The sequence below is a fragment of the Salvelinus fontinalis genome, chromosome 7 (assembly GCF_029448725.1).
Source record: "Salvelinus fontinalis isolate EN_2023a chromosome 7, ASM2944872v1, whole genome shotgun sequence".
In the NCBI taxonomy this organism is placed as follows: domain Eukaryota; kingdom Metazoa; phylum Chordata; class Actinopteri; order Salmoniformes; family Salmonidae; genus Salvelinus; species Salvelinus fontinalis.
Window position 1 is genome coordinate 51,035,540 of NC_074671.1, and position 13,882 is coordinate 51,049,421.

At 42.1% G+C, this 13,882-nt stretch overlaps 1 protein-coding gene across 2 annotated transcripts in view; it reads right to left on the reverse strand.

Moving 5' to 3' along the window:
• Positions 1-13,882, reverse strand: part of LOC129859643 (gamma-aminobutyric acid receptor subunit gamma-3-like) — a 42,789-nt gene that overhangs the window by 27,617 nt on the left and 1,290 nt on the right. For both annotated transcript variants that reach the window (XM_055929681.1, XM_055929682.1), the window contains exons 2-3: positions 13,603-13,754; positions 3,273-3,340 (exon numbers count right to left, since the gene is read on the reverse strand). In XM_055929681.1, coding sequence (XP_055785656.1) covers positions 3,273-3,340; positions 13,603-13,754 — 220 coding nt within the window. The remainder of the gene's footprint in view (positions 1-3,272; positions 3,341-13,602; positions 13,755-13,882) is intronic.

Below are 13,882 nucleotides of genomic sequence, written 5' to 3' on the forward strand. Positions count from 1 at the left end.
GCAAAAAAGACTCTCCTTCTCTTTAGATCGCTAACAATGCCGATATAACATCAGGTCTGGGTGACTACATACTAGGCTTATACTGTATATATGGTTTAAACAGAAGCAATTACAATAGCCAGGAACATAGATTAGGAACATATATGCCAGGAACATAGATTATCATGTCTGAGTGAGAGGCCTTCATTGACTATATAAACCCAATACATACAGTTGAAGTCGGAAGTTTATATACACCTTAGCCAAATACATTTAAACTCAGTTTTTCACAATTCCTGACATTTAATCCCAGGAAAAATGCACTGTTTTAGGTCAGTTAGGATCAACACTTTATTTTAAGAATGGGAAATGTCAGAATAATAGTAGAGAGAATGATTTATTTCAGCTTTTATTTCTTTCATCTCATTCCCAGAGGGTCAGAAGTTTACATGCACTCAATTAGTATTTGGTAGCATTGTCTTTAAATTGTTTAACTTGGGTCAAACGTTTCGGGTAGCTGGTGTAACTGAGTCAGGTTTGTAGGCCTCCTTGCTCGAACACGCTTTTTCAGTTCTGCCCAAACATTTTCTATAGGATTGAGGTCAGGAATTTGTGATGGCCACTCCAATATCTTGACTTTGTTGTCCTTAAGCCATTTTGCCACAACTTTGGAAGTATGCTTGGGGTCATTGTCCATTTGGAAGACCCATTTGCAACCAAGCTTTAACTTCCTGACTGATGTCTTGAGATGTTGCTTCAATATATCCTCATAATTTTCTTACCTCGTGATGCCATCTATTTTGTGAAATGCACGAGTCCCTCCTGCAGCAAAGCACCCCCACAACATGATGCTGCCACCTCCGTGCTTCACGGTTGGGATGCTGTTCTTCGGCTTACAAGCCTCCCCCTTTTTCCTCCAAACATAACGATGGTCATTATGGCCAAACAGTTGTATTTTTGTTTCATCAGACCAGAGAACATTTCTCCAAAAGTACAATCTTTATCCCCATGTGCAGTTGTAAACCGTAGTCTGGCTTTTTTTATGCCGGTTTTGGAGCAGTGGCTTCTTCCTTGCTGAGCGGCCTTTCAGGTTATGTCGATATAGGACTCGTTTTACTGTGGATATAGATACTTTTGTAACTGTTTCCTCCAGCATCTTCACAAGGTCCTTTGCTGTTGTTCTGGGATTGATTTGCACATTTCGCACAAAAGTATGTTCATCTCTAGGAGACAGAACGCGTCTCCTTCCTGAGCGGTAGGACGGCTACGTGGTCCCATGGTGTTCATACTTCCGTACTATTGTTTGCACAGATGGTCCCGTGTGGCTCAGTTGGTAGAGCATGGCGCTTGCAACGCCAGGGTTGTGGGTTCAATTCCCACGGGGGGACCAGGGTTCAATTCCCATGGGGGGACCAGGATGAATATGTATGAACTTTCCAATTTGTAAGTCGCTCTGGATAAGAGCGTCTGCTAAATGACTTAAATGTAAATGTAGATGAACGTGATACCTTCAGGCGCTTGGAAATTGCCCCCAAGGATGAGCCAGACTTGTGGAGGTCTACAATTTTTTTTCTGAGGTCTTGGCTGATTTCTTTTGATTTTCCCATGATGTCAAGCAAAGAGGCACTGAGTTTGAAGGGAGGCCTTGAAATACATCCACAGGTGGATCTCCAATTGACTCAAATTATGTCAATTAGCCTATCAGAAGCTTCTAAAGCCATGACATAATTTCTGTAATTTTCCAAGGTGTTTAAAGGCACAGTCAACTTAGTGTATGTAAACTTCTGACGCACTGGAATTTTGATACAGTGAAATAATCTGTCTGTAAACAATTGTTGGAAAAATGACTTGTGTCATGCACAAAGTAGATGTCCTAACCGACTTGCCAAAACTATAGTTTGTTAGCAAGAAATTTGTGGAGTGGTTGAAAAATGAGTTTTAATGACTCCAACCTAAGTGTATGTAAACTTCCGACTTCAACTGTATTATTGTGCGGATGGGTATCACACAAAGTTCCAAATTATAACAAGTATATTAGCATTCTCTTAGATCCCTAACTATGTCCATAGAACATCATTCCTGGGTGAGTCCATTGACTACTAACCCTACTGTTTATGAACAAGTAACACTTATAGTAGATGATCAATATGGATGCCCTGTTCCATACAACCCATCAACTTGACCTGCTGCTTTGTCTTCCAGAAACAGGGTTCTGATGATCTAAATGCGTTAAATGGACATTCAAGGCATGGGAGATCACTCCACAGTTCACAGGGTGACGCTCGGGGTGCACTGAAGTGTGACGGGGGTTTGCAGCCAAGCCGAGCTGAAGAAATCTGTTGTTTTTCTTTTCTTCCTGGCTTTTGTAATGTTGCCAGGACAAACAGTTACAGGGGCGGGGCTAAGAGAGGGTGTTGGATGCTCCTATAGGCTATAGTAGTCTAGCCAAAGTTTACATCGCGGTGGAGATCTGTGTGACTCACCAATCACGGTGTACCTGAAATAATCAGGTAAAAATCCAAGGTGGGGTGAACATCATTCGGTTATGTGATGGTCTGGTGACTCACTAGTAGACGTAGCCGATGATTCTAAACAAAAAATGGCTGTATGCTCTGAATGAACTGCACAACAATGAAAAATAACAGCACACTATACAACCCAAGACCAGCATGAAGTTGATTACAAAACATAGGGATATTACATATACGATTGATTAAGTATATAAGCAACAAGGGTTAAGAACCCCAATGTATATCATGAACAACACACTAAGGGTTGTTCTTACTACAGTGGAAGCCAGAGTTCTATTACACCATCATATGTATTCAATATTCATTATGATCTCACTACTAAGTATTACAATGCAAGGCCCGACACTGAGAAAACATTTAAAGTTTAGTCATGTACATTTGAGCCATTTCCATTTGAGTCATTTACATACAGAGCATTTACATACCGATACAGTTACTACGGTATAACAAGTTGTCTGAGCACTGTGACCACAGGCTCTATTTCTCATTTCAACACCCACACATCCCACTTCACCACCAGATACAACTGCTTTCCTGTCTGTGCAGCCCAGCTCACTGGGGATATGAAGGATGATGGACCGTATCTTGCCTTAACTCTCTTGGCCCACAGTTGACCTTTATTCAAGCAGCACAGAAAAACAAAGTAATCAAATTATGTTCATGATAAGCAGGAGACAGAGAGAGAGAGCGAGAGAGAGAGAGAGAGCGAGAGAGAGAGAGAGAGAGAGAGAGAGAGAGAGAGAGAGAGAAATATTCACTTACCATGTCTATTGATGATACAGGTCCGATGCTATTGACGTATATGTCAACGTCGATAAGCGTTGGTTTAACTGTAAAAGACAGAAAGAGAAATCACTGTAAAAGCACATTTTAACCAGAACCAAGTGTAGCAACACTGCTAAGCCGAGGGTGCCATGTCAAAAGTGTTTAAAAGGACATGCCTACATATCTGTTGTTCACTCTGGTCGACTTTCAACCATGTCTGAGGGAGGAATGCACCTGACACATATTGATTTTGGGAGTGAACTATCACTTTAAGTGATGCCTATACATGAAGTGGTTCACTGGTTCACCAGTTTCATTCCAGGCAGTCACCTTTCACTGGAGATGTAGGAAACTGTTTTCCACACGGCTCAAATCTATTGAATAACATGCCATACACGATTCCAACCCTACATTTCACAATTTAAAGCCTGTTCTCTATAACTAATCTTACAAGGCGTTGCTGTAATTAGCAGTTCACGCTTGTGTGGCTAAGTGCACCTCTGTCATTGCACATTAGCCTCTTTCATAGGCGTTTGGCAACTTCGGCAATTAACTGTTGAGGTGGTGCAGTACACTCACATCAGACTATGACAGAAAGATCCGCACAAAGACGTATTTAATTGCAACAGGGTGTAATGGACGAATAGATATTTGACAGTTTTGTAGAATTCAGACGCAAGAAAATAGCAGAGTACATCTTGTCTTTTTAAAAATGTGTATTGTTATTTAATTATTGTTTAGTTCAGTTTATTTAGTAAATATTTTTTTAACACTTTCTTCTTAACTGCATTGTTGGTTAAGGGCTTGTATGTAAACATTTCACTGTAAGGTCTATCTATACCTGTTGTGTTCAGCGCATGTGACAAATACGATTTGATTTGATAGGACATTATTAAGTTCCACTTTAGCCACTATCATCAAATAACACAATGTACATTTATGGCAGCAACCTTTTTGAAGTCATTGGTAAAGTACTTTAATTCAGGGTTTCCCATATTCAGGCCTGGGCACCCCTGGGTGCACGTTTAGTTTTTTGCCTTAGCACTACACAAATACCAATTCATCATCAAGCTTTGAATCAATTGTGTAGTGCTAGGGGAAAAAACGTGTCCCCAGGAGGGGCCCCGGGACCGAGTTTGGGAAACCCTGCTTTAATTGGAGTAAAATGGCGCTATTGGAATATTATTCAAAGTAGTAGTACAGTAGTTTTACTGTCAAATTCAATATAATCATGACATATGGGAAGGGGAAATGCACTGCCCACACGAATCCTCTGTAGAGTTTCCACATATGTTTATTCTACGCTGCTTTGACTTGAGTTTGTCCACTTACTGTTACTGTTATCAGAGATTTATTTGCACCAAGGCCGGCCCACACCCCACCACACACACGCAAGCACATGAGTACGCACACACACACACACACACACACACACACACACACACACACACACACACACACACACACACACACACACACACACACACACACACACACACACACACACTTTGCCCTCCCTGCCTCCCCTTCCTTATCAAGCAAGCATGATTACAACCATCTGCAGAGTAAAATGCCCCCATGAGGGTTTTAATGGAGGAGCATCTTTTACACACAGTTAACCTGTCAACGTGATGAGAAATACATTTGCCCTCGTCAGCCCCGCCGGTCTCATTCACCATGACCGCTCAATTCTCCTAGTTTAATTCCCTATACATTGTATTAAAATGTTTTCTATTGCCTTTGCATTGCTGTTGTCTAGTCTGATCTTTTCTGAGCTGGCGTGTTTCAGGGTAGGAGTGCTGATTTAGGATCAGTTTTGACTGTTAGATTACATTGAATATGATTACATGGACAGTGGGATCCTGATCCTAGGTCAGCACTGCTATTTTGAGATGGTAAGAAGCTATGTGACAGGCTCTCCAGTGTCTCTGTAGCACATGGGGATGTGTGAAACGTACTCCTCAGCCTGAAGTGTCGCCACTTGCGCTGCTGAATCATTAACTGTTCGGTGGTGCCGACTGGTAAGATGATTTGGGGGGGTGGTCACGTGTGCAAGCAAAGCAGATGTCCTGGGTTCGAGCCTCGGTGCGCAGCGTGACGGACGTCATACCTTGTCCAACGTCTGCATTTCTAGCCCGGTAAATGAGCACAATACCCTCAGTAAAGCCACTCTCGTCAGCCCCCAGTCGCTCTCTTCCCCTCTATCTCTTGTCAGCCGGGAATCGTGACAAGCTAATTTCATCTTTCACAACAACAATCCAAACACAAACATCTTCAGACGAGTTCAATGGGCGCCGGGTGATATCTGTCATCCGTCTTAGGAGTCGTGTTAACAGTGTCTGCATCCCAAATGGCACCCTATTCCTTAAATAGGGTTCTGGTTAAAAGTAGTGCACTACAAAGGGAACAGGGTGCCACATGGGATGCAGTCGGGGTTAGATCAAGCCTTACTGCACTCTGTCTAACTGTCTTCTTCTTCACTCTGCCAGACAGACAGAGGTCATTAAAAGCGAGGTGGTAGACAGACATGACCTAGTGTGTTCTGGGAGTTTGGGGACAGACTGTATTAAAACAGGAAGTGAGACATCTCAGGTGGCTGTGTCCCTGGCCTCCGCTGCAACCTGAAACTAATATCCTCTACTTGTCCTTATCAAAAGAGAGACTAGCCAGAGAGAGATGTAGTTGATAACCACAAAGTATGTATTGGTGACAGTATTGCCGTACAATTTTAAAAAGTACATTTGAAAATTTGAATGAGACCCAATCAATCATACATAGTGGAAAATAAATGATATGTGTATATACATAATGTAAACACAGTAAGGACAGGTGTAGTTTTTGTAGTTAATTTGCAGAAAAATACATATAGAATCCATATAGGCTCTCTAAGACCTGATATGTGGTGTGTTGGTTTTGTCACAATTAACACTCTGGCTGCATTTACCCAGGCAGGCCAATTCTCATTGTTTTTCCACTAATTGGTCATTTGGCTAATCATATCAGATCTTGTTCAGAGCTGATCTGATTGGTCGGTTTTGGCTGCCTGTCAAACCGCAGCCTCTGACTAACATTTTGAGTGAACCTGCAATGTGTTTTCTCCTTTATCTGCAATTGATTGAATTAGGGACCCAAGTCCACATCATTTCCTGTTGCCTCTAACCATTGAATTGATTTTCATCTGCTCCCCCATGTCTTGTTAGGGTCCCTAACAAGACTTATTAGGCCATTTTCTTGAAAAGTAGACATAGATAGACTGGGGACACCGTGATCTAATCTCACCAATTACTCACCAAATGGCATGAGGATATGGGGCTGCTTCGGAACAAAACAACAGCAAATTAATCTGTTGCTGGGTTCCAATGTTTGTGAATGCCCCGGCTAAATTGTTGAGCGTCCCTTTAACGACAGCACAGGGAATGGGTTAATAGCCTATCAATCCACCAGGCCCTGCTTTACTGGAGTTGAGACCTGTGAGGCCCACACTAACCGTATTAAGTGCAGCAGAATAGGAGGGGGCATACGGCTAGAGCTCATTATATGAGAGAGACTTGGAACTTTTTTTGTGCACCTCTGGCGATCCTAATCTTCATTAGGATGTCTGGTTCTGTTTCAGGTCCTGCCTGAAACATTGTGGCTCCTGCTAACCTGATCACTGTAGAGCCGGAGGAGTTGGCTGAACTTTATCTGATGGGAAACAGGTGACATTAGGTCAAGGGATCTCTGTTCATTTCTGATGGAGGGGAATCCAAGATGGATGCTCCGTTGCTTGATATGACCAGTGAGGAGTTTCCTCGATGTGTCTGTGGGTAATTTAGAGCATCAATCTTGTATGGTCCAGAAGTGGGACAAGTTGGTTGATATACAGTACCAGTCAAAAGTTTGGATACAGCTACTAATTTTTTTTACTATTTTCTACATTGTAGAATAATAGTGAGAACATCAAAACTATGAAATAACACATATGGAATCATGTAGTAACCAAAAATCGAAATAGATGTTATATTCTTCAAAGTAGCCACCCTTTGCCTTGATGACAGCTTTGCACACGCTTGGCATTCTCTCAACCAGCTTCATGAGGTAGTCACCTGGAATGCATTTCAATTAACAGGTGTGCCTTGTTAAAAGTTAATTTGTGGAATTTATTTCCTTCTAAATGCATTTGAGCCAATCAGTTGTGTTGTGACAAGTTAGGGAGGTATACAGAAGATGGCCCTATTTGGTAAAAGACCAAGTCCAAGAACAGCTCAAATAAGCAAAGAGAAACGACAGTCCATCATTACTTTAAGACATGAAGGCAGGTCAATCCGGAAAATGTCAAGCACTTTGAAAGTCAAAAGTTCTTTGAAAGTGGGAAGTTCAACTCCCACCAGGGTCTGTGTCCCAAATGGCACCCTATTCCCTATACAGTGCGCACTACTTTTGACCAGGGCCCACTATGTGAGGAATAGGGTGCCATTTTTGACGCACCCAGTGTCATCAGGAACATTAGGTCACTAAATGAATTACAGAATGACAAAAAAATGCTTTCTTGGTGAATGTAGTAGCAGTAAAATCGCAGTAATATGGACAACCATGACTGATAAGTCCTTACAGGGTGCGTTATTGAATGAAAATAAATTAAAGCCTATACACACACACACACACACACACACACACACACACACACACACACACACACACACACACACACACACACACACACACACACACACACACACACACACACACACACACACACACACACACACACACACACACACACACCACCCACCCTGAAGCATATTCAGTTCCATATTACATCCCCTCTTTCATAAAAAAAAATCTGAATAAAGATTAGTTGTGTATTAAAATCGTCAGATGGCTTCCATTTGTATTATACTGTATATTTCACAGTCGATTCTGACAGAAAGTCTGGGGATTACACTGAGCTGGTTCCAAAGCCCTTTGCATTTCAACTGTGGAAATAATCATTCGTATTCCCCCCTTAAACACCCTAGTAATCCCTAACAATGGGAAGGTGGAAGACACACTTAAGAAGTTGAACATCCATAAGGATAACTTCCATTCACACCCTTGCACCTCAGCAGTGCCCGTATCAAACCAATCAAAGTCTTGCATGATTCTCTGGGCACCTGCTTGATTCAGAAAGTGGGGATGGCCATGGTGGAACTAAATGAGGAGTCAGAGATGAGTGCTCCCTTGATCAGATGTGGGCTCCATTTAATTGAGTCTGCCTGTCTGGGAATCTCGGCTCTCCTCTCTGGTGGGTGATCTAATCTAATTAAATTTTGGGGGGCTTAAAATAGAGAAAGGGGTATCAGGCATTCCCTGTCTTCTGAAAGGTTGCGTCAATGTGTCATTATGGAGACGCTTGAGAGGGCTGAGTTTTCCTAGTGTAGCTAAGCCTATAGTATTCTAAAAGTCTACTAATCTACGACCATTATCCATATAATACACCTGAATGAGCTACAACGACTAGACCAATTTTGTGGGCCCCTTGTTCTGAAATCAATTCAATAGAAAACTGGATTTTGCAAGAGGACTGAGACTATCCAGTGCAGCCAAGCGAAGCCTATACGATTCTACAAGTTTACCACTCTCTGACCGTTGTCCATCTACTAAAACCCGAGTGGATGAAATATCCAGACCAATTTTGTGACCCTCCGTTCAAAAATCATTCCGATAGAAGACTGGGTTCTGTGTCTCTGATGATGTCAATTAAAACAGGAGATAACGACTCTGGAAGAATACATAGCTATCGTCAAGGATATTAACGCCTGATAGCCCTGCAAACAGCACAAGAAAATCAATGGCAATAGCGTCCAATAGCTAACAGTCTATACAATCCAGGTAAAGCTGTACCACTTCTGCGGCCAACCTTGCCGAAATATCTAAAACCGATTCCATCTGATTGTGATCCAGCCAATGTAGCTTTAGCACTGGAATCTCCATTCTGAAGAGATTGTCTAAAGACATTTGCTGAGGGCAAATGTGGAGGATGTGCAGTCACATCTGACCCAGTGTAAATGGGTAGTAGGTGTGCTGTACTGCCAGTCTTGCATTGTGTCTGGGTGAGCAAGGTTCATCTCCCTGAATAAGTGCCATCCAAAGTTCAGTAAGAAAAATGAGTGTCGACCTTGGATTGCCTTCATTGTGAATCTGGACGGTGTGATTTTGAAAATGGTTCAAACACAACGTGGGGTCAAACTTTGCATTGTGCCGAACTACAGCAATGCTACCCCCTCCAGAGTTATTGTTATGGATGAAAATGTATAACTATTGTTTAAAATGCATCTTTTGGGAGGGGATAAGCATTTCCGTTGAACAAATTGGCCGCCAGGAACAGGGATGTTCAGAGAAGAGCAGCTGCATTCATTCTAAATCCATTCGTGTCTGAGGGCAATTTATATTTAACAGTGATGCACCTGCGTTTTTGTCAGAAATCAAAGTCCCTCTTCAATCATTTCCAACAGCAGCCTGACTAATGCCGGGGTTGTTAATTCACACTTCAAAAAGATAGACTGGAGTGAGGATCTCCTCTTACCCACCCACCCACTCTATGCAAACACACACCTTCACATGCCATGCTCAAACACACTCACACACTCCTTCACATGCCACGCTCAAACACACTCACACACACCTTCACATGCCACGCTCAAACACACTCACACACTCCTTCACATGCCACGCTCAAACACACTCACACACACCTTCACATGCCATGCTCAAACACACTCACACACACCTTCACATGCCACGCTCAAACACACTCACACACACCTTCACATGCCACGCTCAAACACACTCACACACACCTTCACATGCCACGCTCAAACACACTCACACACACCTTCACATGCCACGCTCAAACACACTCACACACACCTTCACATGCCACGCTCAAACACACTCACACACACACACACCTTCACATGCCACGCTCAAACACACTCACACACACCTTCACATGCCACGCTCAAACACACATACACTTTCTCTCTCTCTCTCTCTCTCTCTCTCTCTCTCTCTCTCTCTCTCTCTCTCTCTCTCTCTCTCTCTCTCTCTCTCTCTCTCTCTCTCTCTCTCTCTCTCTCTCTCTCTCTCTCTCTCTCTCTCTCTCTCTCTCTCTCTCTCTCTCTCTCTCTCTCTCTCTCTCTCTCACACTAACACACACACACACACACATATAAAGAGCCATGTTTTAGTTACTTGTCAGAACTTTTTGGGAAGTAAATATGTATTCCCATTAAAAATCATAATCCTAACTCTTACCCTAACTCTAACCCTAACCCTAACCTTAACCCCAAACCTAACCTTAACCCCAAACCCTAAACATAACTCTAACCTTAACCCCAAACCCTAAACCTAACACTAACCTTAACCCCAAACCCTAACCCTAACCGTAACCCCAAACCCTAAACCTAACCCTTGAACCTAAAATAGCATTATAACTTTTCAGGACATGCTGGTCTGGACAAATAGGAAAACAAGTTCACACACACACACAAACACAGACTGGTGTAGGTACGTGTCTGACGAATGTGACACTTTCCAATGTGCTACAACAGCTGGCAGTGGGTGGCCATGCCACTCAGAAAATTAGCAGCATCAAGTGTTACTCACACTCTCACACCCTTCAACCTTGAAATAAACCCGTGACTTACATCTTTCCAGTGGACATGCCCTGACAGTCATCAAACATAGCCCAACACATCCAGCCTAGCCCCATAGAGCTCTAGAGAAGCAGCCGAGGTTCAACTCTGTTCTCTGTGAATGAATCCCTCTGAATCCTCCACTGTGCCCGTGCCTGCACTGGAGGAGTGCCACGTGAGGAATGCTACTTCCTGAGTTTGATGCTGATGTACCGTGGTGTGATTCCCAAACTGGGTGGCGCATCATCTCGGCATGCTGAGGAATAATATTCTGACCCACTTTGTCTAGGATCCCCTGACAACCCAAAAAGAAGCTGACATAATAAGGACACAAAAGCAGCCACTTCCCTCATGTGAGATGAACCGAGAGATGCATCAATATCAATAATCTGTAAGGTGATGTTGGAGCTCTGAACTCAGGGAATACAATGTCCAAAGGCGCAAAGCATTGTAGTATACGGCTTGTATAACAGGCATGTAATATATTCATACATGTTTATGAATATACAATGCATATTATGGCATTGTACAGCATTCAAAAGGAGCATATATCTACAGTAAATATGTGGTTTACATAGCCACATGAATAAGAGACAATAATACATAATAAAACTAGAATAAAGAGTACACTTGGCCCTATTTGTAATACATTACATCTGACCTTCAGACATTACTGTAAAACCCCTACATGCAAAAGGGGCGGGATGGGACAAAAATTTGGTCCTGGTATTTTATCCACACCAGCCACATCACTGAGTGCACTACCAACTCAAAGCAAATTGCCACTTGCCACATCATCATGATGGTGATGGTGGAAAATTACAATTTGCTTTTTGAAAGTTCTATATCTTGAAAACGTGATTGCTGACATGCAAAACATTATGGGACTGTATCAACAGTGGACTAATAAAAAAAAATATATATATATCATTTTAAAGCGGTTTATTCCTTTAAGCTTTATACGTTATAAAAGCCAAGCTAATGACTTAGGATATATTGCAAATTACAGCCTGTCATGTGTGTTCCCCTGTATCAACACATACACTAAGTATCAATTACTAATTACTAGCATTATACCATGGTGTAACTGGTGCCACTACCTTTTACAGTGGGTGGCACCAGCCCATGATTTGGTTGGACCCAAATCATGAGCAATCATCTAATGAAGTCATTCATAGTGATTTATTAAGAAGTGTTATAAATAGACTACTGAGGTAATCAAGTAATATGTTGTTTCATCCAACACATCATCTAATACATCCAATCAGGGATGATTCAATACATTTTGATGTGCAACCTAATACAGTGATTATCATGCATTTTTTGACCATATGCACAAAAAGCTTATTTCTCAAAAATGTTGTATACAAATTTGTTTACATCCCTGTTAGTGAGCATTTCTCATTTGCCAAGTTAATCCATCCACCTGACAGGTGTGGCATATCAAGAAGCTGATTAAACAGCATGATCACTACACAGGTGCACCTTGTGCTGGGGGATGTTAAAAGGCCACTCTAAAATGTGCAGTTGAGGTAGCATGCAATTGGCATGTTACTGCAGGAATGTCCACCAGAGCTGTTGCCAGAGAATTGACTGTTCATTTCTTTACCATAAACTCTACCATAAACTGTCTCCTATGTCATTTTAGAGAATTTGACAGTAAGTCCAACCAGGCTCACAACCGCAGACCATGTGTATGGCGTGTGGGCGAGCAGTTTGCTGATGTCAACGTTGTGAACAGAGGGCTTCATGGTGGCGGTGGGGTTATGGTATGGGCAGGAATAAGGGACCATAATTGCATTTTATCGATGGCAATTTGAATGCACAAAAATACCGTGATGAGATCCTGAGGCCCATTGTGAGGCCCATTTTTTTCTGACCAACAGATGCATATCTGTCTTCCCAGTCATGTGAAATCCATAGAATAGGGCCTAATTAATTTCATTAAATTGACTGATTTCCTCATATGAACTGTAACTCAGTGAAATCAATTAAATTCTTGCGTTTATATTTTTGTTCAGTATAGTTCTATCATTTAGTTGTCAGACTCAGAGAGCTAAGATAAACAGTATGTGTCTACTGTATGAAGAGAGCCTTGTGGGAAGAATTTCACTACCGAGCTAATTAACATACATATCCTGAATCTGTCTTTGGCTGCACGAGATGGTTGTGTCAAGTGCAAATGTTAATATTTTATGACCAGCATTGAGTTTCTGACAACTGCCTTTCATCTAGATTCCATTTGTAATCAACAAGGGACAGATGGGGAGATGGTTGTGTCACTGAAACTAACCTAAGCCTACTATACAATACAGTGTCCCACTCATCGTTACCACTGATCGTTAATGCGCTACTATTATTCCTGTAATCTGGGTTGGCCATGGACCGGTCAACAAAAATGCTGCCCAAATGTGTATCTGTTTATCTGGAATGATTTCCTCCTCCTGCTTGGTTGATTGCGTTGTCAGGTGAAACTCGGAGCGCGTTGGTGGAAAAAACACGCACAAAACCACCAGTGAGCTAGCACCGCGCCCGAGGAGGCCCTTTCAACACCATGGACAGCGCGCTTCCGACATAGCCCATTGAAGGTGCGCGTATCACCAAAGCAATTTAGACACTCCATTGAAAGTTTTTGTAATAGCCGCAGTAAAAAATACAGAAATGTAACTCACCTCCAATATCAGGGCGTAGTGTCTTGTCGTAGTCCTTAAGTAAGTTATTTAATATGAGCGTGGCCTCTGCCTGGTGGTTTTTGGGAGCCAGCATCTGACTGACAGTAGTGTCCTCATAGTCCCCATCGTAGTCCCTTGGGTCTGGGTCGGAACTAAATATCATATAAAAAAGAAGTTCGTTTAATTAATTACAAAATAATCTCAATATCACAGACATTAGATTATAATTAATGCATTAATAGTCGATCAGTCTTAGTCTTACAGGCCTAGGTTTTTAAAT